This window comes from Pyrus communis, chromosome 17, assembly GCF_041283825.1.
Source record: "Pyrus communis isolate YQ-2024b chromosome 17, ASM4128382v1, whole genome shotgun sequence".
NCBI lineage: Eukaryota > Viridiplantae > Streptophyta > Magnoliopsida > Rosales > Rosaceae > Pyrus > Pyrus communis.
Genome location: NC_142581.1, coordinates 986876 through 1010766, shown reverse-complemented (window position 1 = coordinate 1010766; position 23891 = coordinate 986876). Strand labels below are relative to the sequence as shown.

At 38.0% G+C, this 23891-nt stretch overlaps 4 protein-coding genes across 7 annotated transcripts; 1 reads left to right on the top strand and 3 right to left on the bottom strand.

The window, feature by feature from the left end:
- Positions 1 to 2327: 2327 nt before the first annotated feature.
- On the bottom strand, positions 2328 to 3840 carry LOC137749372 (myb-related protein 315-like). Its single transcript, XM_068489467.2, has 3 exons — positions 3442 to 3840; positions 3198 to 3327; positions 2328 to 3047 (listed from the first exon to the last, which is right to left on the bottom strand). The coding sequence occupies exons 1-3, from the start codon at positions 3572 to 3574 to the stop codon at positions 2453 to 2455; spliced, it is 858 nt and encodes a 285-aa protein (XP_068345568.2). The 5' UTR covers positions 3575 to 3840; the 3' UTR covers positions 2328 to 2452.
- Positions 3841 to 8439: 4599 nt separating this feature from the next.
- Positions 8440 to 10696, top strand: LOC137749209 (uncharacterized). Its single transcript, XM_068489322.2, has 6 exons — positions 8440 to 8976; positions 9183 to 9268; positions 9378 to 9532; positions 9649 to 9698; positions 9857 to 9931; positions 10036 to 10696. The coding sequence occupies exons 1-6, from the start codon at positions 8702 to 8704 to the stop codon at positions 10565 to 10567; spliced, it is 1173 nt and encodes a 390-aa protein (XP_068345423.2). The 5' UTR covers positions 8440 to 8701; the 3' UTR covers positions 10568 to 10696.
- A 2013-nt stretch (positions 10697 to 12709) lies between these two features.
- Positions 12710 to 19982, bottom strand: LOC137708109 (uncharacterized). Of its 4 annotated transcripts, none has more exons than XM_068447103.2 (19): positions 19734 to 19982; positions 19201 to 19566; positions 18805 to 19053; positions 18118 to 18308; positions 17861 to 18032; positions 17459 to 17596; positions 17194 to 17383; positions 16881 to 17023; positions 16301 to 16477; positions 16107 to 16217; positions 15687 to 15806; positions 15420 to 15576; positions 15070 to 15233; positions 14817 to 14903; positions 14403 to 14731; positions 14202 to 14268; positions 13966 to 14105; positions 13546 to 13819; positions 12710 to 13420 (listed from the first exon to the last, which is right to left on the bottom strand). In XM_068447103.2, exons 2-19 carry the CDS (start codon positions 19495 to 19497, stop codon positions 13088 to 13090), a joined length of 3339 nt encoding a protein of 1112 aa, XP_068303204.2. In that variant the 5' UTR covers positions 19498 to 19566; positions 19734 to 19982; the 3' UTR covers positions 12710 to 13087. The 4 variants fall into 4 exon arrangements, with proteins under 4 accessions (XP_068303204.2, XP_088545192.1, XP_088545194.1 ...); XM_088689066.1 differs by having other exon boundaries at positions 19201 to 19584; positions 19734 to 19888; XM_088689068.1 differs by having other exon boundaries at positions 13546 to 13795; positions 19201 to 19584; positions 19734 to 19888.
- An 884-nt stretch (positions 19983 to 20866) lies between these two features.
- On the bottom strand, positions 20867 to 23891 carry LOC137707967 (putative carboxylesterase 11). Its single transcript, XM_068446922.2, has 2 exons — positions 22591 to 23891; positions 20867 to 21781 (listed from the first exon to the last, which is right to left on the bottom strand). Exons 1-2 carry the CDS (start codon positions 23484 to 23486, stop codon positions 21244 to 21246), a joined length of 1434 nt encoding a protein of 477 aa, XP_068303023.1. The 5' UTR covers positions 23487 to 23891; the 3' UTR covers positions 20867 to 21243.

The window sequence follows — 23891 nt, the reverse complement described above, 5'->3', positions numbered from 1 at the left end:
TTAGTTTTCCTTTTTTTTTTTTTTACAAGCCATGAATTACAATTGGACGGTAGTATTCGAACTCAGGAGCTCAGAATCTCGAGTTTATTCTAAGGATTGAGGGAGAGAAAACTAAAAATAAAAATATACATTCTCTTTTAGGCATATGCCCTCAAAATTTAGTACTTATTATTGAATTTTGAGCATATGCATTTCATACTAAATATCTATTGTCGAACCTTGTGACATCAACTCTGAGCTATGCATTACGATTCTACTCATTAGTGCGTATTTTAAAAAGGTGTTAGAATCAGTAGCCTGTAACTTTCGTTTGAGTCAAGGTATCATACAAAGTGGAAAATTATAAAGAAGAAAAACAAAAAGGAATCTTGAAGTGCCAAACATCTAGTTACAAACTTAGTTTTCCAATTGTTACTCCGATTCTTTTAAAATGTAAATAGCTACTTAAGTATGAAAATTGGAACCACCTGGCTAGAAAAATAGAAACGAAACAAAACAAACCTAGGCCAAAAACAAGTATAAAGAAACTGATCAACCAGCCTCCTCAAGACCGATATTTTGGACTAAATTTACAAATTATGTGATGTGTCAATAAGAAGTAAATATGTTAATCAACGCTTAAGTAATAATTCAATTATCAACAATCACATTGTATAATTTACAAAACTTGATCTACATTGTTGGTCTTCCTAGCATTTCCCTTATACTAATATATTAGGTCCCATACACCAATATATCTATGGTCTGGTTTTGCTTATATACTTATAAATTTTGGTGCAAAGAAATATTTATTTATTTATTTTGTCAATTTGGTTGTATTTATATTGAGAATTGAAGATGATGATGCTGGTGACTTAATAAAATATAATACCTTTGTCGTTAGGGCTAAGACTTGATGAAATATATGTGTGGAATCATGACACGAACGACAAACATACGTGGACCATCTTATTATCGAAACAAGAACCCTAACAACCAACTTAATACATGCCAATCTATAGCTTTTATATGACTGAAAGTACTTTTAGAGGGAATGTTTTGAATTTCAAAAGAATTTAAAATGTTTTTTCAGGATTTATTTGCATTTTTACTAAGGATTAGTTCAAAAAAAAATTGACTGAAAACACTTTTAGCTATTTTCAAAACACTTTCAAACAAACTCTTATGCTAAGTAATAGGGTCAGCTGATGAACTAATGCCAACCGGTATTCTATCCAACTTCCTTAATTTATTATACTAATTAAATATAAAGATTAGTATACATTAATTTGCATTGAACATACACTGAATTATAATATATGCATCCGGTCCTGTATTTTTCCAGGACGAATATTAATTACTGAATAGCTTCGGCAATGGCGTCAGATGATTATCCTTTTTCGTTGGGAGGAGACCGTAAGATTCAATGTCGACTCATTGCGCACTTTGCTCGCACAATGCACGCACGTAATTAAGTGATGGAGAACACATGAGCGAGTGAATTGAAGATGAAATGGACCGAAGGAAGACAAAAAGACATAACAGAAAGTTATAGATTTAGTGTTCAAGCTCCGTTTAGGCGCATAATGCTTCTCAAAAAGAGCACGGCATCCAAGTTTAAACTCACTGCGTTGTTGGGAAATATGATGGATTAAATCCATCCGAAGTCGTTTAGACTTCGAAAACCGCATTTTAAAGTCTGTTTTACATCCGATTTACTTCTTTCACATTCCTTAAAACTCCCCTGAACTTTCCAAGGGTCGAGTTAAGTCTATTTAAGCCTTATGACTGCTATTTTAATCACTATTATTCAAGACGTATTCAAATAAACCTTTTGGTTTTTTTTTCCCAAAATCTGGTGGATTCTAGAACATTGTTCCACAAGGCTTACTTTGGTATCCTTCTACGCTCGTACACTAAGTAAAAAAATAAGACGCATCAAAGTCTTATATATGAAATGAAGTTGTTATTGCACTTTAAAGATGTTATTTTGTACTCTTTCAAATGCATTTTATTATTTCTATTTTAAATATTTGAGGTGTATAATGATTTTTTTCGAGTGCTAATAACAATTTTCACTCTCTATACATACACTATAAGAACTTGAGAGCTACTGCACTTAATCCTCGGTGCTTAGCACGACCTAAACAATAAGCAATTGCAAGGTTAATTTTTCCCACATATTACTCCTTCCGTCATTAAAATAAACAGATATAGACGTAGTAAAGTTGGCTAAGACGGCAGCACCCAGGTACAAACCCTCTACATATAGTTTAGATTACAATATCGGTCGAAATTATTAATGATAAACACATGAAATTAACATAGTCATTGAGCACACAAGACAATTAGAAATTTCATATTTGATTAATGCAATACTCTCAATCAAAATCATCATATCATCAGATTTAAATGTTGCGACAATTTTGTAGCTTGAGTGATGGGAAATAATGTTCATCAATGGCGGTTTTGATCAAAAGAAAAAAAGGTCTTGCTCGAGATTATTGAAACCATCCCATGACAGCATGGAATCGACTGTGTCAACCCAATGTTGCCGACAATTTTCCTGCCTGGATTCCCCTATTGAAATCGAAGCGTTGTTAGAATCTTCGATCGAAAACGAAGAAGTACTATACGAATTAGACATGCTGCTGGTGTAGGTAATTCCTTGGTTCAACATCAATGTTCCCAAATCCAAGCTACCACAAAAAACTTCATAATTTTTCAAGATATCGTTCGTGTCATCCAACGGGGCTAACTGAACCTCATTCTGCAATTTCTCATCTGATTCTGGAAACCCTTCATTTCCATAACTATCCTGCAGTAGCTTAGCCTCCAAGCCATTGCTTTGTGACTCGTGTAGTCCTTCTTCCGACGATGAAGAAGTAATGTTTGTGTGTAGAATAATTGTCTCTTTATTTTCTTCAGTGCTTTCTTTTTCCTCAATTGGTTTGTGGGTCAAAGGGTCTACGCCAAGGTGCTTTAACCTCTTCTTGATTCTGGTATTCCAGTGGTTCTTGATTTCGTTATCCGTCCGACCAGGAAAATGTGAAGCAATCTTAGACCACCTGCACACAAAAATATTAGAAACACCATCTCTATCAGTTAGTACACATGCCATGACATTAATATCAAGATTTCAGAGACCAACGGCTCACTACCAATCACAATTATTTCAGAGAAGGAAATGGAGGATTAAAAGTAGGCAAATTGTGTACCTGTTACCAAGACATGAATGGAGTTGAATCATTTCATTCTCTTCAGCTTCAGTAAAAGCACCTCGCTTAAGGTCTGGCCTTAGATAATTGATCCATCTTAACCTACAGCTTTTACCACATCTCAGCAACCCTAGATCACCATACAAAATTATCTGATGAGGATCGAGACGGAGCAAGGGATGAAGGGAATGGAAATCTACAAGATCGTGATCAAAATGCTAATTAAATAGTAGTATATATATACCTGCAAGTTTAGGTACCATTCTCCAGCAATGGATGCCATTGTTGAGAATAAAATTCATGAGCTTGTGATCTTCCTCGATAGTCCATGGTCCTCGTTTCAGTCCGACCTTGTCACAACAAGGTTGTCTTCCCATTGTCGCAAACTCAATTTCCCTAGTACAATCGAGGTTCCTCGAAACAAAAACAAAACCAAACAAAACTCAGCCGAGCCGCAAAAGTGAGAAAGCCTGAATTCCTAAGTGGACAATAAAGTGGGATGGCTAGCTTAAAAAGGGAGCCTTATAATCCAAGCAAAGATGCCTTGCCAGTTCATTCAGTCATTAAAAAATCAGAACGTTGTTGTTTGAGAAGGGAGATAAATGATTGAATTGGAAAAAAGCATTTCAGTCTAACTAGATATAAAAATGGCACCACCCCATGAACAAAGCCCTTTGTGAGAAAATTAAAGAGGGGGAAAAAAAAAAAAAAAAAAAAACAGACGTGGGTCGCCTTCATTGAATTCAAATGATTATTTTTTAATTTTAACAACCTAAGTCTCTCTCTCATTGGCTTTAATCGTGAAGCCAAAAAAAATAATCAGATTGAAAGTTTCCTTATTGCTTGAAGGCTGGCCACTTTTGTCGTTGTAGGCAACTCTTTTGTTTATACGAAGTCTAGAGAGAGAAAGAGGGAGGGGAGAGGGAGACATAGATGCTGTCACCATTGAATCAAAGTATAATACTTCCAAACATGAATCAATTAAAGTTGGCTACATGACATGACATGGTTAAGTTCTGATCAGTCAAATATCTATTAATTTAACTAAAAAAAGTACATAAGCGATAAAAGAGCAAAGAGTTTCTTATTCGAATCCCTCATCTCATATTTAGAAGATACGATTCTAACTCACATTATTAACATTTCCACTTCCCCTTTCACAATTTTTTTTTTATTATCAGTTTTGGTAAAAATGAAAGTAAACTCAGTTGCATTACTGAATTAGCCCGAAATTTTTTTCGTCTTCATTCTTTTTTGCAGACAAAAGTTAGGGTTTCACATGTGTGCATAAACTTTTTTTTTTTTTTTTTGTTATTTTAATGAGATACAAACTTTTGTATAATGTCAAACCGTGATTTGAAATTTATCAATACATGCACAAATTAGCATTGTTTAGCAAGCAAAATCATGCATGGTCGCAACCCAGTGAGTCTATATCTACAATATATGCTTTGCATGCTGCAAATTCACTGATGAGTTTGTGAGCAATGATACCTTTGTTTTTTTCCTTTCTTTTTTACCCTTTTTTTTTTTTTCTTTTCAGAAAGCATTGATGCTAGCTAATTATATATAAGCATGTCCATGAAGACGTTTTGAGCAAACAATAAAAAGATTTGAAAAAAACACAATGGGGTAACCAACAATCTCCATAATTCCTAGACAGCGAGGTCACTTATGTCTGATCGATAATTTGAGTACAGAGCCTACCAATATGATGTGCTAACCTACTCATACACATTTTGTTTTCTCCTTTTTCCTTTTTTTTCGTGATATTCCAAACTACTTTTATGTACAGACACAATTATATTTTACGAATTGGCTTAACACACATATACTTTTCTTGTGATGATTTTTTGTGCAAAATCTTTTAAACTTCCTAAAAAATGAGCTATTATAAGAAGGAAATATGTGTTCCAACGTATTTGACAAGTTAGAAGTCTGGTTTTGGACGAATTTGAAGAAAGACATAGACTTCGGAGAGATTTTTCAATGTGTCCAAACATGGAGCAGTACACCGTATGTTATTATACAAGTGGAGGAATTTTTTATTTTTATTTTTTCAAATGTCCCTCCACTTAATTGTATAATATTGTTTAGCGTATATACTCATATTTCAGTCACACTGAAAAATCTCTCTCGACTTTGATGGAATTCAGAAGATGGACTCCATGTACATGCAAAAGCATGAAATTGCAACAACGCTGCTGAATTAAATATGGATTAATTCCACTGCCAGTTGACAATTTTTTAGAAGATGATTATTGAATAATTTTATTAACCAAATAAGCAATCATATATATGGTCCTTAAACTGGGTTCATGCACAGAAATATTCCCCTGATCTTTCTGGAGATGCAGAGTCATCAGAAACACAAACATTTTGGGGCGGCGGGGCCGACGTCTGAGGCGTGGAAACATTATCTTGGTGCTCCAAGGATGACTATTCGCGATTGTCAAATATTATATTACATCTAATTAACAAATAATAATAGGGTTTTTGTTAAAAAAATTGGAAAAAAAAAAATACAAAGAAAAAGGAAAAGGAAGGGGGGGAAAGTCCTAAATTTGCAAACTTTATTTGAATGCTGCGGGTACACAGCTGCACGACATGTTTATAATGTTTCCATGCTAAGGCCTGGAGAGGTGCATGCAACTTTGAACTTAGCCAAATGGCACTTGGCTTTTGACAATAGTTGTATTCATGTCTGTACTTTTGTACTTTTATTTTAATTTTAAAATAAAAGTATTTTATACACAGTAATTATGTTCAATTTGGGTTATGAATTAACAGTTCGAAGTACGTTTCAATAGTAAAGAGTTTTGGATCCGATTTTACATTACATACGATATTCTATTCCGGCTCTCACTAGCTCTTCACTTGGTTATACAAGGAAACATGCCCAAGGGGGCTACTACGCTCATCGCGCACTTGTTTTAGCTCACTACCGTCGAGAAAATTTGTCTTATCACCAGTTTAGGGTTGAGTCGATCAAGAATCTCTTTAAAACCTTATACTAATAGTATATATAGATCCTTTTGAGTCAATCGAGAATCTCTATAAAGTTATATCACTACGTTGTATGTGTTCATGTTTTTTATCTTTCTCACCATATGACAACGAGTCAACGACTGAGAATTGTGATACAACCGTATACTCTCGTATATATCTTCTTGTTTTTCTAATATGATGAAATTTAAATAGAGGTTTGGATGGACCAATCGCAGTCCACGACATCATTGTAGGTGAAAGAAGTCAAGAACAAACATCCAGTAGCATGGTGACAAAACTGACATCCAGTTGGAAGGCATCATCAATAGCAACCCTAGCTGCCAGAAAATAATATTTGTGCCTTATGTGTAGCAAAAATACTGATAAAAAACGCATCGTTAAGTGGTCACTAGCACTTGCCAAGTAGTTCAAGTTGGCTGATTTATGAGCTTTTGATGCTGACAAAAATATGAAAATAAGTTTTAATTAATTAGCAAGTAAAAAACCATATTAAGAAATGACCAATGTATCCAATGGAATTAATGTTGGGAAAAACCAGAAAGGTATCTTTGAATTATAAGAAGAAAGCCAAGCTCTAAGGTGATGCTTTTTCTACAGAAGAAGTGCACGCCTGCAGACAAAAAATCTCGAAGACAATTACGTCAATGTATAATTGATGAGTTAACTGATCACTTGTTTCTTGAGAATTTAGCACCTTGTTTGGGTACAACTAGCGTCCTTATCACTAGTTAAAAAAGAACCTTCAAGTCTTGCCATTTTGATCATAGTCAAATACTAGATCTTTAACGAGAGAGAATTACTAGCATCAGTCACGTACGCATGTATAGATTGATCGTTCATGTTTTTTGCATTTTAAAAGTATGAATAGCAAGTAGCCGTCTATTTAAAATCTAGATCATTGGTCATCGAATGCTTAATGACCACGATAACTAACGTACTTGTCCTTATCATTTCAATACATAAGAATGTCGATCAAGATCGGAAGTGGTGGAATGCCCTGATGGATAGACTTTTTTTGTTCTTCTTATTTCTCTTAGTATAATTTAAAGTAGTAATACTGTTTGTAATCATTGCCAATCAAGCTCAAACTACAACCCAAAGTCTAGTTTCTAAACCAACTCAATTCGAACATCACTCAAGTGGGGCTTCTTAGAACTCGTTTGGAAGTACTTTTAAATGACTAAAAACTAGTTTAGGAAAAATACTTTGGGTTTTAGAAGCACTAGGTCCCTACAAGAAATACCAGTTATGTACTTCCTACATAAAGCACTTCAAGTCATTTTCTAGAATTAAATTGCAATGTTACTAAAAATTGATTTCAAAAATATTATCCCTAAAAGCACTTTCAGTAATTTAAAAGCAATTCTCAAACGATCTTTTACTGTGATTAACAGTCTTCAAAATAGTTGGGTTTCCAATTGGTCCAGCCCCTCTAAGATTATATCAACTTTAGGTTGGGCCGTACTGTCAAGAATGGGTCAAGTTGGCCTTCCCAAATTGCATGCATAAAGACAATGTCTTATCACGACCTAAACAAAAAAACACAATGTCGCATCTGTTTTGCTAAAGTATTTGCCAAAGGGAAAGGTAATGATAATCAAAACATATAATAGTGATTTGTCCCATTAGGTATGTGCACCTTTTTTGACAAAGTTAACACTGATTAAAAACGACATGGACACGTCACACGTGCATACGTGGACAAAATATACACCCTCACCTTTTCTTTTCTTTTTTTGTCTTTGGTCAGTAAGATTTTACGTGATGTTTAAAACACAACCAGATACATTAAGTGTCATAATATATACAGGGATGAGATGATCAGCGAATCTTAAGCAGGCCAAAAATGAAGGAAGACTTCCTCTTTTGCATTGAATTCCAGGTATATGGGTGAAGGCTGGATAGCTAAAAAGCCTTTGTTATTTATAACACCTATATTGAAATTCATTTCCTCCGTTGAAGGTCTAAGAAATATGCGGTATCCTTCGTCAAAACCTTTTGATAATTTATACAATCCTGATTGAATAATTCAATCAGAATTGTATAAATTATGTAAGGTAAATTTTTTATTGTCTTTCTGTTATGTTTGTAATCATGAAATTATACTCCTAATGGATGACATTATGCACTTTTTTTATTAACGAAATACTTATAACCTAAACAAACAAACAAACACAAAAAAAAAAAAAAAAAAAAAAAAATTTGCATCACAACATATTGAAATAGATGTTAATTATATACCCCAAGCCCATAACCTATCAACTATATCGTCAAATCATATTATAACACAAAAATTAATAACGAGTCTCGCATCAAAAATTCATGCACAATTTTCAAACCCGGATCTGTAGCCGTTGGAAATTCAAAACCAAACACAAGATTCAAAACATTTGACCGTTAGCAAAAGGACCAAAATCCCTTACTCGTTAGCCTCTTTCTTTCCTGGAATTCGATTCTTCCCTTCCCCTTCGGTCCACCCAAAGGCACAACCAAAAATGGCGAGGAAGGAAGAAGAGCCAAAACAGAGTCCAATAAACCCGAAAAATCAGCAAAGAGAATCAGACCTAGTTGAAGTCGAAATCTGTGGCACCAGCGGCAATGCGATTGTATTCAGCCCCAGATTCAAATCCGTCGCCGCCATGGCCGGTTGGGACGAAGAGAGCCTTCTAGTCGCAAGCCTGGTGGTCGACGATACGCCGGAGAGAGATTTTAAACACAAGAAACGCTCTGTCTTGGACTCCAAGACCCCACCCACCAATTCATCAAGAAGGTATCAAATAATATTGGTTATTCAATTCTTCTTGAAAATTATCTTATTCGGGCCCGGTTGGATTAAACAATTTGGTTTTGGGTTTGGATTTGGATTTTAAATCTTTGGATTTGTGCACAAGATTTAATTTTGAAATTGGATTTGGGTCATTAGGGTTTCTTGATTTTTTTGCACAAGATTAATTTTGAATGTGATTTGTGTTTTAGAAAGCGCAGAGCACCGAGAAGGAGCCCGATCTCAATCTCTGTAGCTGTCCTTGATCTTGATGATGCCGAAGAAACTGCGAAAGACGGTACTGATTTTCTCCATTTGATCTATTGGGTACTTGGGTTACAGAAAGCCGGCACCTTTTTTTCTGAAATTTTGTATGAAAACTTGTGGGTAATATTTTTGATGTGCAGAGAGTGGGAAAGAGAAGAAAGTGGAATTGGAAGTTGTTGCGAATAAAGATAAGGAAACAAGAGAAGATAAAATGGCTGAGAGCTCGGGTGGTTCTTGCCCGCCAAGTACGAATCTTCCTTGCTTGGATAAGCTCAGGGAAGAACTTTCTTGCGCTGTAAGAACCTTCTAATCTGCATGCCTGGTTAGCAATTAGAACTTTGATGTACTCAAAGTCGAGTGTGCTTCTTTGAATTTTGTTTTCTAACGTAGCGTGTTTGATGTTCTTGGCAGATCTGCTTGGATATTTGCTTTGAACCAAGTACTACTCCTTGTGGTCACAGGTAATTTCAAAACCAACAAAGCATAGCTTAAAATATGTGTTTATCGATCTTATTGCCATTCGATGATCCAAATGACAGCTTGAATGATTGAATCATATGCCGCTTGACTTCGAATAACCGATAAATTTGTCCTGATTTGTACAACTGTTTGATTGTAGTTTCTGTAAGAAGTGCTTGCGGTCTGCTGCTGATAAATGTGGGAAGAGGTGCCCCAAGTGCAGGCAGCTAATCAGGTATGTTTCTGACATAGTTCCAAGATAATTGGTTAATTAATCAGCTAATGCTCAAGGATGCAATGCGCCTTTGGATTTATCTCTATCTTGCTTGATATTTGCAGCAATAGTAGATCCTGCACCGTCAACACGGTTCTGTGGAACACAATACAGCTTCTGTTTCCACAAGAAGTTGAAGCAAGGAAAGCTGTTGGAGCCTCAAATGGCAGAGAAACTGATCGTCAAAGCCCTGGAAAGGCGGTATATAACGCAAGGAATGCTTTAAGTAGAAGGGCATCAGGGGCATCAAGCACAAGCAGCAGCGGAGAAATGACCATGAGGAGAAGACGGGTAATACTAAGCCAAGATGAAGAGGTTGAAGCTGAGCATCGAAACCAAGAACAAACTGCTGATAGAAGCATTCGGTTTTTAAGGGCATCAAGAAGAGAGATGAATGTGGGGATGAGTAGTAGAAGGATCCCAAGCCAGGATGAGGATGCTGCATTAGCTCTAAGATTGCAGAGGGAGGAGTTTATTGAGGCTTTTAGGGGAACCCCTGATCAGTCCAGTAGTTCTTTGATTTCTTCGGCAAGAGCAAACTTGAGAGCCATGGCATCTAGAGCTACTAACCATCGTCTTACCCGACATATGTTGTAGTCTAGCTTCTCTTTCGGTTTCGAAATTTCCATTTCTGGTGACACTACTGACTGGTAGTCTAGCTTTTTTCTCCCTTATTTGGTTGAACAATGTTTTCATAAAGTAACATACAAGGTGCCTTTTACAAGTGTTTTCTTATTACTACAAAGTTGTCTACATTTCAGAAGCGAAAAATCTGAGAACGGCTTCAACAGAAGGAGAGCAGAAAACATTTTGTTCCAGTGCTTATGAAACTTAGAATCCATTGAACTGATTGGAAAAGATGTTGGAAGTCTTGGGGAACAAGTAATGTTCAACTGATAACCATATATAGACATTACAAGTCTTGGAGAACAAGTAAAAGATCCAACAACTAGCGATTAATTAATATTAATGTATCAAATCCACACGATTAATTAATTCTTAAAAAATAAGAAGAACAAAGTGACTGCTACTTAATTATCTTGATCTACAACTGGAATGAAAAACCTGCAAGTTTCCAAAGCAGCAAACAAAATCCAATTCAAGAGTTGCATTTCACAGCTCGCTATAAGAATGACTGTGATGGCGGGTTGTGATTACGCAACTCTTGCTGATGCCAATTTCAACAGGCTGCAGACAGAACAGCCAAGACGATGACAGTTTATTTCAAGGTGGTTAAACTAGACAGAAACAGCCCCTTGGCGGATGTGGAGACTCCCTGCAGATATTTGAAGCGACTGCTCCCGCTGGCCTGGTCACACAAACCCCTGACCACTCTGCAGCCCAACTGGAACCTCCTACAAAACAGAAGAATGACTGGAAAATCCTATAGTAATGGAAAAGCCTATAGAGAAGCATTCTACATGGCAGAATACCATGAGCATTGCGTGGAAGTTTTTCCCATAAGCCAAATACCAGGTGTTATGAGGGCTGGACATAGTCCTAAACCGGCTCACGAATGAGGTATTGGTTCCCTTGGATAAGGTCTCCGGTTGGCAACCATCGAGAGGAGGAAGAGGATATAGAGTCGGTGTGGTTGAGAAGTATTTGGAGGAGGCGAAAGCCTGCAAGAGGAAGATTCTGACTGATGCTTTGCTTCCACATGAGATCATACGCCATGTGTGCCTCACTGGACTTTCGGGAAAGTGGCCGAGCTTCAGTGGACTGGACGGCAACGTTGGAGTACGTAAAAAAAGCAAGGCAAAATGAACAACTGCTCGGCTGTATGCGACATAAACTCTCCCTAGAGATTTATCTTTTGATTGTCCTTCAAGGCTTCCGTCTTCACCTTGTTGTCGAACCATGCTACCTTAACCGCTTCAGTAATGCTAGCGACGAAAGATGACGCGACACTCATCGCTAGCATTATTTGAAGCGGTTAAGATATGGTTTGACAACAAGATACAAACGGAAGCAAGTGTTGAAGGACAGTCAGAGAGAGACCACTGCGCAGAAGCTCCAGGAGGAAATAGCAAGGATCTTGAATCCCAAGCTGCATGTTCCACCTGGAAAAGTCCAAATGAAACACTTATGCCAGTAGAATGTGAAAGGAAAAACCTTCTTCCTCTTCCTATTTTTTGGTGTCCAACCATGAAAAGAGCTCACTGGTTTGTTGGTTGGTTGGTGCTTAATTTTGAGAGTAATGTGCCGATTTATCGCTCGAGTGAAAATTAGATTTCTAAACTATTTTTTAAGAAAAATTAGTTCTTAAACTAATTAAAACCTGTCAATTACACTTTTAATGTTAGATTCGAAGTTATTCTATTTAATTTTTCATCAATTTAAGTCACATGATACACTTAGATCAGTAAATTTTTTTATGAGATTTAAGGACTCATTTTTTCAAAAATAAGAGTGTATGAAGTCAACTTTGAAGAGTAAATTAGATTCGCAACCAATATACAACATTATGGACTTATAGGCGAGAAAATGACGGTTACCCCTTAAAATGTGTTATGTGACTTAAGTTAACAAAAAATTAGATAGAATAACTTTAAATATAACAGTAGTGATGAAATTAACAATTTTGAACAAATTTAGAGACTTATTTTACCCAAAAAAAAAAGTTTAAGAACCTAATTTTTATTCAGATGATAATTTAGAAACTAAATCAACCATTCACTCTCCTTTTCCTCCAAAATATTGAGACCACATAAATTCCAACACAAATTGCGAACTAAATTAATCAAACACAACAACAAATTTGAATGTCCATTTCCCAATTTCTGTTTTCCATCAGTAACACCATACACAGGTCGAGTCAATGAAACAGTAAGGCAAACTACTTAATCTTCCACATCAGAACAGGAGCTTCATACCACTCAATTGTGCAAGGAGAAAAAGAAGAAGAAAACTGCCCCGACGGAAAAAGGAGGCAACTCTTACAATTGTCACGCTGCAAAATTTTCGCTCTGTATTACGTGTTACACCAACGTACAGGGTCGCTTGTGCGTGTGACGATTCTGATTTCAAAACTGTAGAATGTACTCGTAACCAGTATTTGTACAAGGAACCTTACCGGAGATTTGGCCGCTCGGTAAATGCGTGTTTCTGGCGAAGTTAGTGCCTGTGAGAGTGCTTTCGGCTAACAAAATGGGGCTCTCCCCTTTCTCTGTTCCGTCTTTGTAAGAACGTCAAAGCACAGCAAGTGAAGCCTATAGCAGCCATACCATAAAATGCTCTGTATGGAGCCAAGGCCAGGGAAGAGATATATGAGTAGTATCCAGCTAGCAGGTACAGAAAATTCAGACTCACTTCACAGTTTCGGAAGCCAGGGAAAGAAACCAAGAAGGAACTGGACTCAGGCTTTGTGGTGAAGATTCCATGAAGGATCACACCGGTGCAAAGAAATGAATCCAAGAGCCACGGGAAGCTATGACCCATCCCTATTCTCTGCAGCCAGAAAAATGTCGTTTTGTGAAAAGCCAGCTCACTTACACAACGGGAAAAGAAAAAAAAGGCGGAGAACTAGGCAGAAGGTTTGAAATCTAAACATATCGATATTTGCACTACTGTACCTGAAACCAGGCGACAAGTGACGGGACAAACATGAGTGCTGCAGCAAGATGCAAAATAAACAGCCCATGCCGATGATGGAATAACTCTAACTGTGTTTCACCAAAACTTTTCGAAGAGACTGGACTGTTGGAGCAGCAATCTTCAGAATGAATATTCTGGTTTGATATACCATCACTTTTGGATGGAAGTTGACAGGAGCGGTCATTGCCTTCCTTTTTACTATCAAATAATTCGTGTCTTCGTGTATGGCTGCGAAATGAAGTGCTCAAAAAACTGTTATACAGACATAAAGCAACCCTTAGGATCTTTTTTTTATCACACATACCCTGAATGTAATATGACACAAGAAGCTTTACGTATTATTATCAATACGTAATCAACGATGACAATAAAAGTCCAGAAAAAAAGTGAGGACATACCTGCAAAGTGCACTGTGACAGCTCAAAGCATCAAATAACAAGATTATAAATAGACCGAATGCTGCATGAACCAAGCACACCAGAGTAATTGCAACAAGTGCTGTAACGTATACCGGATTGGCTCTTAAAACCCTTACCACCTGTTCATGAAAAAACCATGTGAAAGTGAATGAGCAAACTTGCCTAAAGAAACATGAGCTTGTAACGATTACATTATACCACAGGATAAAGTATACCTTCAATGAAAAGAAACCGGAGGAAAGATTAATAAACCGTTGAACACTTTTTTCCCCCAACTGAAACCTGCAAGAGACTAATTCTTGTTATTCAGCACAAAAACAGTGAACATGCGCATATACACTGGCTGAGAATACTCAAGCTAATTGATTTTCAAGTCATGGAAAGAAAATAAAGAGTGGTCGAGAAAGCCTGCTGACCTTGTATTGATGAAAATATGTACAACAGCAGCCGCATAGAAGATAAGTTGGGATATCAAAATAAGAACAATTACGAAGCCATTAGCAAGTAAATAACAAGTCAATGAGACCATGGTGAAGCTAGCAAATGAAGGAAAGGGTTGTGAAGTCAAAAAGGATAGGAAAAAAGAAAGCAAGATCGGGGCAATGGCAAGGTAGAGAAATGGCAGTGGGATTCTCAAATTAAATTCCACAGCCGTAAGAATCGAAGGTATGTGCTGGTCAAGATCCCACGTACATATTTGCTGCATTAATGCAAAAAAGATAACAACAAGGGAGAAACCAGCAATCTGCAAGGGCATCAATAAACTCAGAAGCATGCCTCTTTCTTTATTAAGAAGTGTTAAAAAATGAGAGAGAGTTGAGAATCATTACCTGTGAATTATATAAAAGCAAGAACCTACTCGCAACTGCAGTGACAGAAAGAGTCATGGAACTTCTATATGAACAATGTGGATCTACCTGAAAAGAAGCATACGTAGACAAACATAAACACCATCGAATTTAACAAATGATTGGAATGAATAATTAGAATCCCATATTTTTGACCTGAAAAGAATCTTTAAGTTACAAATTTCTTGTGCCAATATCATATTATAATAATATGAAAATTTAGGTGACTTATTACCAGCAACATAACAGAGGTTTTCTCAGAACTTTTAGATGAACCCCATAGTGCTGGTGAAGAATCAACAACAATTTTCTCATTGTACATATTCGGGAATATGTGGAGACCTGACGTGTCATCCCAAGCAAATGCTATAGGGGGGAAACAGCGAAGCTTGCACAACTCTGTTATACCAAGAAAGAACTAGCTTAGCCAAAAAGAAGAGAAAAGAACTGTAGGTTCAATATTGTGCAAGAATGTAAACATATTACAACATTTTTTTTTCATTAATAATGTTTTAGATTAATCCATGACAACAAATAGAACCAAAAAACATTAATTGAAAAACTACTATTTATATAAATCCTTACTGCTATTATCTTCATCTCCAGCCTGTTCATCTGGAAGTCCAGAATTCTTTATCCCACAACCTGCAGTCTTCAAAGAGACTATGACGGGCAGAAGACCCAAGCTCGTGGTAAATGATAGATTCAGAGCGAGAGGATGATTCTCCTTCAAAGACATGTCCTGCTTTGAAACCAAGTCATGCACAGTCAATATCAAACCATTCGAATTAAATTTTAATTTTCATCAATTTTCAATATTCCAGAATAAAGCAGCATCATAGAGATATTAACCTTATAAGAATAACTAGATAGCGGCATAGACCAAGGGGAGAACTCTCGTTCCCCTTCCTCTGGATTAAAAAACTGCCCAACAGCCATGGAAACTGCTGGTGGAGGTCTGCCTGAAATAGTCTGATCAATAGATTGTCACCACTCATATACAAAAATCAAACCACTTGAAATATCACATTTAACGAGAAAGTGGAAGTATTATTCAATATAAGCCAAACCAACTAGTTCAAAACTTTTTTATTTAAAAAACCGTGAAAAGGACTGAAGAGAAAGACAAAGGGAGATGACAGCCAGTTCACCTAGGCAAGGCCTATTACAAGAACATAACAAGCGAACCAACCATCAATATATATATGTGTGTGTGTGTGTGTATGTGTGTATCTTTTAAATGAAAAAAGAAACATTGAGGGGAAACAATACCGGACGAGGTGCAACTGATATGGTCAGGAATCTGAAACCACACATGTCCTCAGGTCCCAAGTGAAATATAGCAGAAGGAGGAGCTTGCTCTGTCTGGCCTCCAGGTTCAATCTAATAAGATAGAGCATATCCACAAATAAGAGCATGCAACAATTATCCCATTAAAACATGGTCATGAATGCAACACTCAATACCTGTGTTGGTGCTGGTCCTGATGGAATGCGCACCATCCTCGATGTCACTTCGAGGATTCTTATACAAATAGGCAATTTTGAAGTTGAGTTTCTTTTTTCCGGCCACAGATGAAGTCTAACCCCAGAACATGGAGCAAGGTTTGTCACGAACATGAAGTGGCTTCTTCCATTTGACCCCTGCACGTATTGGTTAAAGTCTGAGCACTATCAGATATTGGAAATTCAACAACTAAAAGAAAATTAACAAGTTCTATCAGCGTGACAAGAACAAATGTAAAGGAAAAGAATATATCAAGGTCCAATATCATTTTGTAATGCTTCAAAAGTATTTTGCCCCAGTCATATTCATGCAAACACAGTGCACAAGATACAACAAACTAATCTCCAGATCACGTTGTTTAAATGACAACAATTTAAGAACCTAGCTTGGAAGCAAGATTGATGAAAAAAGTAGAAGAGGGGGCTGAGAAAAAAGGAGATCAAGAACAATCAGGACAAAGTAGCTAACTCAGCAATAAGCTTGAAATTAAGTTTATAATGATTTCGGTATTGAGTAGATGGAATATTTGCTGGTGCTAACCAGTTTTTGTATGTCTAACCACCGTCTTCGACCATCCATAGCTAAAACAGTGACGGTAGTCGTCTGAATGTATAGGTCCCTCTCAAGGCCATCATCACTCCAATGAACATTGCTAGGACATGCAGCGGAAGTGTACAGCGATTCTGCAATCATGTTACACATGTAACTCAATGATATAACATCATGACTACTTTCTCTCTTCAAGTGTCAAACGTTGCTAAAACAGCTAATAAAAAAACATCCAAAACTTTACCAAACCATACAGAGCAATACAATGGACCTTGTCAAAACAAATGATGTGACAATACGGTACCAGTTTTATCTTTTATGTCTCTAGTAGGAACATGTATTGACTTCTGAGAGAAGTAAGATTGCATCCTCCAATTGAAGCTCTGTGGTATCCCACTACGAAGCATTTTTGAGAATATCGCCATTCTTATTCGAGTGTTAGAAAATGGCTGGCCTGTACCGGAGTCTACCAAACTAAGGAGAGTGTGCGCTACCTAGATAAGAACATACGTATTCAGAACTGCTTTTATGATAATTAATTCTGGGTTCAAGAAGTTACTCCCACTTACTTGGATAACTAATTGATTACACCATAAAATAGCTTGATGTTCCATTGACAACCACACATTTCTCATGCCCGTACTACTGATCACAAAACCGTGAGTGGGAGGCACAATGCCATCAAGTGATTCTGACTTGGACCTTACCTAAAGACAAAAAACAAGAGTAACGGCACTCACAGAGTTAAGACACATAGCAAGAATTTATAGTATCACAAACACAAATATTTATAATTTTATACACCGATGTCTATGTACAACTTAAGTTATGAACAACCCCACAGTGACACAAAAAATATATATATATATATATATATATATATATATATATATATATATATATATTATAACACCCTTGCAGTCTCTCCCCAAGAATCATATACCACAGGAAAATAAGAAAAATGTAATTACCTGATAATCATTATAACTACCAGAAATGGATATAACAACAACATGGGAGAGAACAGGACCAGACACGTGATGTCCTGCTCTAGTTGTATGGACCTCATATCCCTTTCTCCATTCATCATTAACTCGTTCAAAGTAGTGGCCCAAGGAAGGCTGCAATGCCACAGGAGGGTATCTGAATGAAATAGTTACATTTCATCAAACACTAATTAACGCATTCACTTTGACAATGAGAGCTATCATAGGAGCCAAAAACTCACTGGTGGGGGCTGGAGAGAGTAACAATTGTTTCAACTGCTGATTTCCTCAAACGGTGATGGATAACTGCAGCTCTAGCAACAAAACCACCCATAGAGTGACCAACCAATATCACACTTTTTGGGGAACTCCCAGAGGTTGCAGCACCTTCTCTTTGTCTAGCCTCATAAGATTCCTTGTATTGATCCAAAATCTGCACACAGGGTTGTAGGTCGAACATCTTATAAACTAAAACAATGTTAGAAAAGTGAACAAACTACATGCCTAAATTATTGCCAGGATGATTATGTGTTGTAAGGTCTTTCTTTACCAGAGCATTAATTATTGTTGACAGTTTCTGTGACCCCATATAATTTGGATGGGACTGGATCATGTCAAGAATGAAAACAACCATTTGGACTATTTGAAACGTGAAATTCCAATATAGGTTTTTACATTGCAGAACACATTCTGTTGAACGTAAAGAAGTGCATGTAGTATTTCTGTGTCATTTACTCCTTCATAACACTTCCATATAATGCAATATTAAGAAAATGTAATATGATCCCCCAAAGACATGTTTACCATGCATCAAAAAGTTTCACCTTCGTCCCCTAGGAGGTGGGACACCTGAGGCCCATCAAACAAATAGATAAAAAGTTTCATCTTCGTATGCAATTGGAAAAAAATAATGAGAGTTCGAGATGGACCCTGTGAATGGAGTTGACAACAAATTCAGCATGTTCTTCAAGAATAGCACTATCCATAGCAGAATGTTCCCCTTCAAGATCCACCGTGAACCAGTCCAACCTGGAATCATACTGGTTGGGCAACTTAAAGGAAGTCACATCAATCTCCTCCCCTCCCTCTTCAGGAGTTAAGTAAGCTTCCTGATAGTACGTACGCTCTAGGGGCCCCGCTTGGTATGCCCTATCAGATTCTGCTGCAAGTGATCGAACCTGCAAAACCGAAAAATGCAAAACAAACACAAAAAGCAAGATTCCACTGTCATAAGACACAAGCATTCCGATAAAGAATCATCACTAAAACACACAAAAACGAGCATTTCAACGAAAACCCAACAAAACCAGCTCCCATTTCCTCACCTGCTTGTAGCTACCACCATTTCCCGGAACAAAAAGAACGGGAATGCCGCTCAGCTTCTTGAGATGCTCCTCAAAATCGATCTGCTTCCATCCTTCGTGGTACAAATACAAGCTGTATTTCGCAGGAGAAACGGGAGTCGTAGTAGGGATGGGAATATAGGTGGGATACATGTACGTCATGATGCAGCCATTGGAGACGGGCTTCAACAAATCATATAAACCCGCGAAACCAACACACAAGACGAAGGCGACGAGCAGTGCTACTCTGGATTTGGCTTTAAATCCTTGCAGTTGCATCGTGAAAGCGGGAAATTGCAGCTCGATTAATTAATCCCCGCATTCATCCACAATTCGATGATTAATTTCCTTGTAAAAACAAATTAACTGAAACATTAATTAAGAAATTAATCACAAGACGATGGCATTAAATGAAGCGAAATTTCCTTAATAATTATAAAAAAGAGAGAGATCCGTTACACAAATTTAGCTAAAAACAGAGAGGGAAAGAAGAAAGTGGATTGGAAAATGCTTACGAGTGAGGCGACGGGTCTGGGAGGAGGAGCTGAAGGAGCGACGGCGATGGCTTGCCGGATCGGAGATGCAATGGAGATTTGGACTGGTGGAGCTCCGAGCTCGGAATTCTGATTGGAGAGAGAGAACACTACCATCCAACACCCAAATAGAAACCAACAGAGGGAGACAGAGCAACTGCTTTTACGGGTCGGATTCGGGTGGAAAAGTCGGATTTTTGGGAGAAAAGGTAATTGGGTAAAAGTATTATCGAAGTATATTATTTGAAAGCAAGTAAATCACAAGTGAAAAATATAAAGTAGTGTTATTTACGCACCATTTTTACCTCTTACATATTATTGTTAATTTGTCTATTAATTTTCTTCAATTTATTCGATCTAATAGGACCAAAATTAAGAAGGATGTAAAATGTAAAAATAAATGTGTGAATAACATTATCCAAAATATAATTTGACTCTCAGTCGTTGCCCAATTAAAGAGAATTCATGCAATTCCACTAAAATATTGTCACAATAGCATTCTCATGTAAGTAAATTTATTTCTCAATTAAATCTTTGTGAAAACATAAATAGATTGTAACTCCATTAACTAAAAGTATTCACGCTTGCATATGAACCAAGTTTGATTCGTCCCTCATTACATTATATTGAAAAAAAAGAGTGCTACTTCAATGCTACGTAGAATTAATGTTACGAGCATTAAATGATCTAAATTCACATAACCACAATAAAATAATAATTCAAATCAATCTAGGTCTCTTAGCATTTTAATGCTACGTAATTTTTCCCCCAAAAAAAAAAAAAAGAAAAAAAAACATCCTTTTGACCTTAATCCCAAGTGGCTAATGGTATTTTACCAACATCAAAGACGTGGCGTGGCTCCCAAGTATCTGGAATTTGGAAATCGAGAGAACATAGGTTAACATGTGACTCCGTGACTCCAAGTATTTGAAACGGAATTTTTCAGGGCAATGTGCCCATTTGTCTGTTTCATTACCGTAATCGCCAACTAAAAAAATGTAAAAAACAAGTAGTTGGCGCTTCCAAAAAGTCATCATGCACTTCCGTTAGGGTTAAATAAATCGTGTTCGAATTAACCATCCGAAAATGCATAAAGCAAAATTAGGGAGTGAGTATTTAATTGAACTGAGTACTCTATTCATGAGAAACAGTACATCATAATGCACAGGGAAAAAATGGCGCAAGAACGCGTCCGAATGCGGCGCTTCTTGCTACAAAACGAGGGTAAACATTTCACAGGCTCATTTAATATCTACTCTCAGGCAACTTCTCTATCTTACAAAGACACAACACGACAGTCACAGGAAACGATTTCGAAACTGAAACAACCCAAGAGATCGAGGAAGAAACCACCTAAACAATGTCGTATGATTCCAGGTAATGACAGCAAAACCGGTTTTCTCTGGTCAGTTTCTAACAGAATACACAGGCAGAGATGGGCGGAGATGGTTGTGCTGTGTGGCAACATCTCTGGGGTGTTTGTTTCTCCTACCTAATATGAGAACTCGTGACCTCGAAGCGAGATGTATTTCTTGACCCAGATGGCAATGTCCTCTGCACAAGCCTGGGCCTGAGGTGTCTTGAGAAGCATATCAAGGGTTGCAAATTCATGAACTGCATCTTTATATTCCAGTACAGGTGCATCAACGTTTACCTTCCGAAGTTCCTCTGAGTAAGCAATGGCGCGGTCTCTCATCCAATCATGTTCTGCCACCACCGTAAGGGTCGGAGGCATGAGTTTTAAAGGTGGGCCCCTATCTGGGATTAGGGGATTGGCAGCTGGGTGATCCAAGCTATACTCGTCCTCAGGTAAAAATAGTTTCCATGCTAGTATGCACATTGCCTTGTCATAGAAATAGGAGTTTGCCAGTTTTATCTCAGAATGGGTGGGAACACTTCCAATGAAGAACGGATACATCAGAACCCGAGCAACCACCTTCACAGGGTCCAAAAGCTTGCCCGCCTCTACAGCTTTCCGGGCCACATAGTCTGCAATGTTCGCACCACAGCTCACACCGAGGAGAACACATCTGTTTGTGATATCAGAACAAGTTAGAAATTTCCCATGTAGCTTTCTTCAACAGTATTTTCCACAAGAGGAAAACAAAAACAAACAGAAGAAACTATATTTACGGAATAAGAAAATGCAGTGAACTAAGTTACACTCTTATTTCTAAGGTAAGCAAGCAGCTATTCAGTTTAGACATAACGGAAACAAAACAGTGCAACCACTAATCAACTGGACATGTCATAAAAAAATGAAATGCAAAATGCAGAATGCTGACTGACGTAAAGACAACAGAGTAAATCTTCGAAAACTTACCAACTTATTCATTTAAACTAAGGGAACATGAAAGGAAGACGGTTTCTTTTGTGAAGGGGAATCAGTAAGATAATGAGGTCATACATTGCCCTTCTAAGTTGAAATAAGCACAATTGACCAACCTATTTATCTATTCATACATATGACTCAATTGTCATTAATCGTCGTTCTGACTCAATTGACATTAATCGTCGTTCTCATGGGATGGAAACGAACTAAAAAGCTAAAGCATTGCCACCAGCAACCAGCCTAGACAAGTATTTTAAGTTGGGAAAACTGGTCCCAAGATTTGGCTAACAATATCTCCATCGTGAAACCGATTGGCAATCAAACAAGTAACAAAATCCAGCTACAAGGAACGATAAAATCCAAAGAAATGCCGACAACTTTTATGCAAACCACAATACATCAATACCTACAAACTGAACTAAGAAACTGTAAACTCATATATCATCATCAATCATAACACACTAGGTTAGAAATGCAAGTTCAAAGTGATTAAAACAAGATTATAACCTTGTTGGATCTCCATGGGCAGCTAACCAGGGCTCAACCATCGACGCCCCGAAAGAGTCCACGATATGCCGATGAGAATCGGTCTTCTTAAACTCCGTAACGCCCCCGAGAGCTCCCCTTCCACTTCCCATGGACTTACTACACTCAGCCAAATTGGCCTGCTTCCCAAGCCAATTCAATACCTTCAACCCGTCCTCAAACGCCGCAGGGTACCGATTCTCCGGGGCAAGCCGATAACCAACCGCCAAAACGACGACGTCACACAGCTTCGCGATCCGCCGACAGAATATATCATTGGCCACCGAGTCGTTGCTCCCACTGACCCAACCGCCGCCGTGAAACTGCAACATGACCGGCAATTTTCGACCTGGCCGGGTCGAACTGGCCGGCGAGTAGCCTCTGTACACTCCCACGCCGGCGTTCGCCATCAAGTTCAATCCCTCCATGTCATTGCTACACCCGTAACTGTTCCTCCTCTGATCGCTTTTCGCCAAATTTGATACCGCCGGATTGCCATAGCTGTTGCGTCGAGAAGGGGTGGCCGGTAAATTGTTAAGGCTCTGGCGGGTCGGGTCGTCCCGGTTGGGCTCTCTATTGAGATCGGATCGCTTCGGTAAATTGTTAACCCTAGGCTTGGGAGCGGGTTCGGGTGGGGTGAGGGCGGACTCGGGGAGGAAGATTCGGATCGAGAGAGAAGTGATGGGGTCGATATGGATGTCCTTGGTGGCGACGCCGTCGTCGAATATCGGATTGGGGGCTGCGATGGTTTCTTCGGGTCGGGAGGTGACGCCAAACGGGTTGAACTCGTCGGGTTGGGTTTGGATCCGGTTCTGCAAACGGTGCTTCAAGAGGAACTTGAAGAACACGCTGTAGAGCTTCACAGCTACGCTGGGCATTTCTCTCTGTCTCTCTCTCCTCTCTCTTTCTCTCTCTACAAATTGGGAGATTTGCAGAGACTGGAAAAATGAGAAATGGGGGGGGGGGTGGGATTTCTGGGTTGTCAGTGTAAATTCATGGTGGATTAAGGATTGAGATTCAGGGTTTATTAATCTCCCTGTGAAAATCGGATTCACATGGGATTAGGGTTTTTGTAATCTGAGAGAGAGAGCTTGAAATCTGAATTCTGATGGCTTCAATGGCGTGAGAGAGAGAAAGGAGAGAGAGAGAGAGAGAGAGAGAGAGAGAGAGGAGCGAGAGAGGCAGGTGCGTGAGGGCGGGGCACACATGCAACTTTACGCTGTCTGTTTTGGCTTGTTCAAATTTTTTCATTTTTTATTGCTTTTTATCCAAAATGATTTATA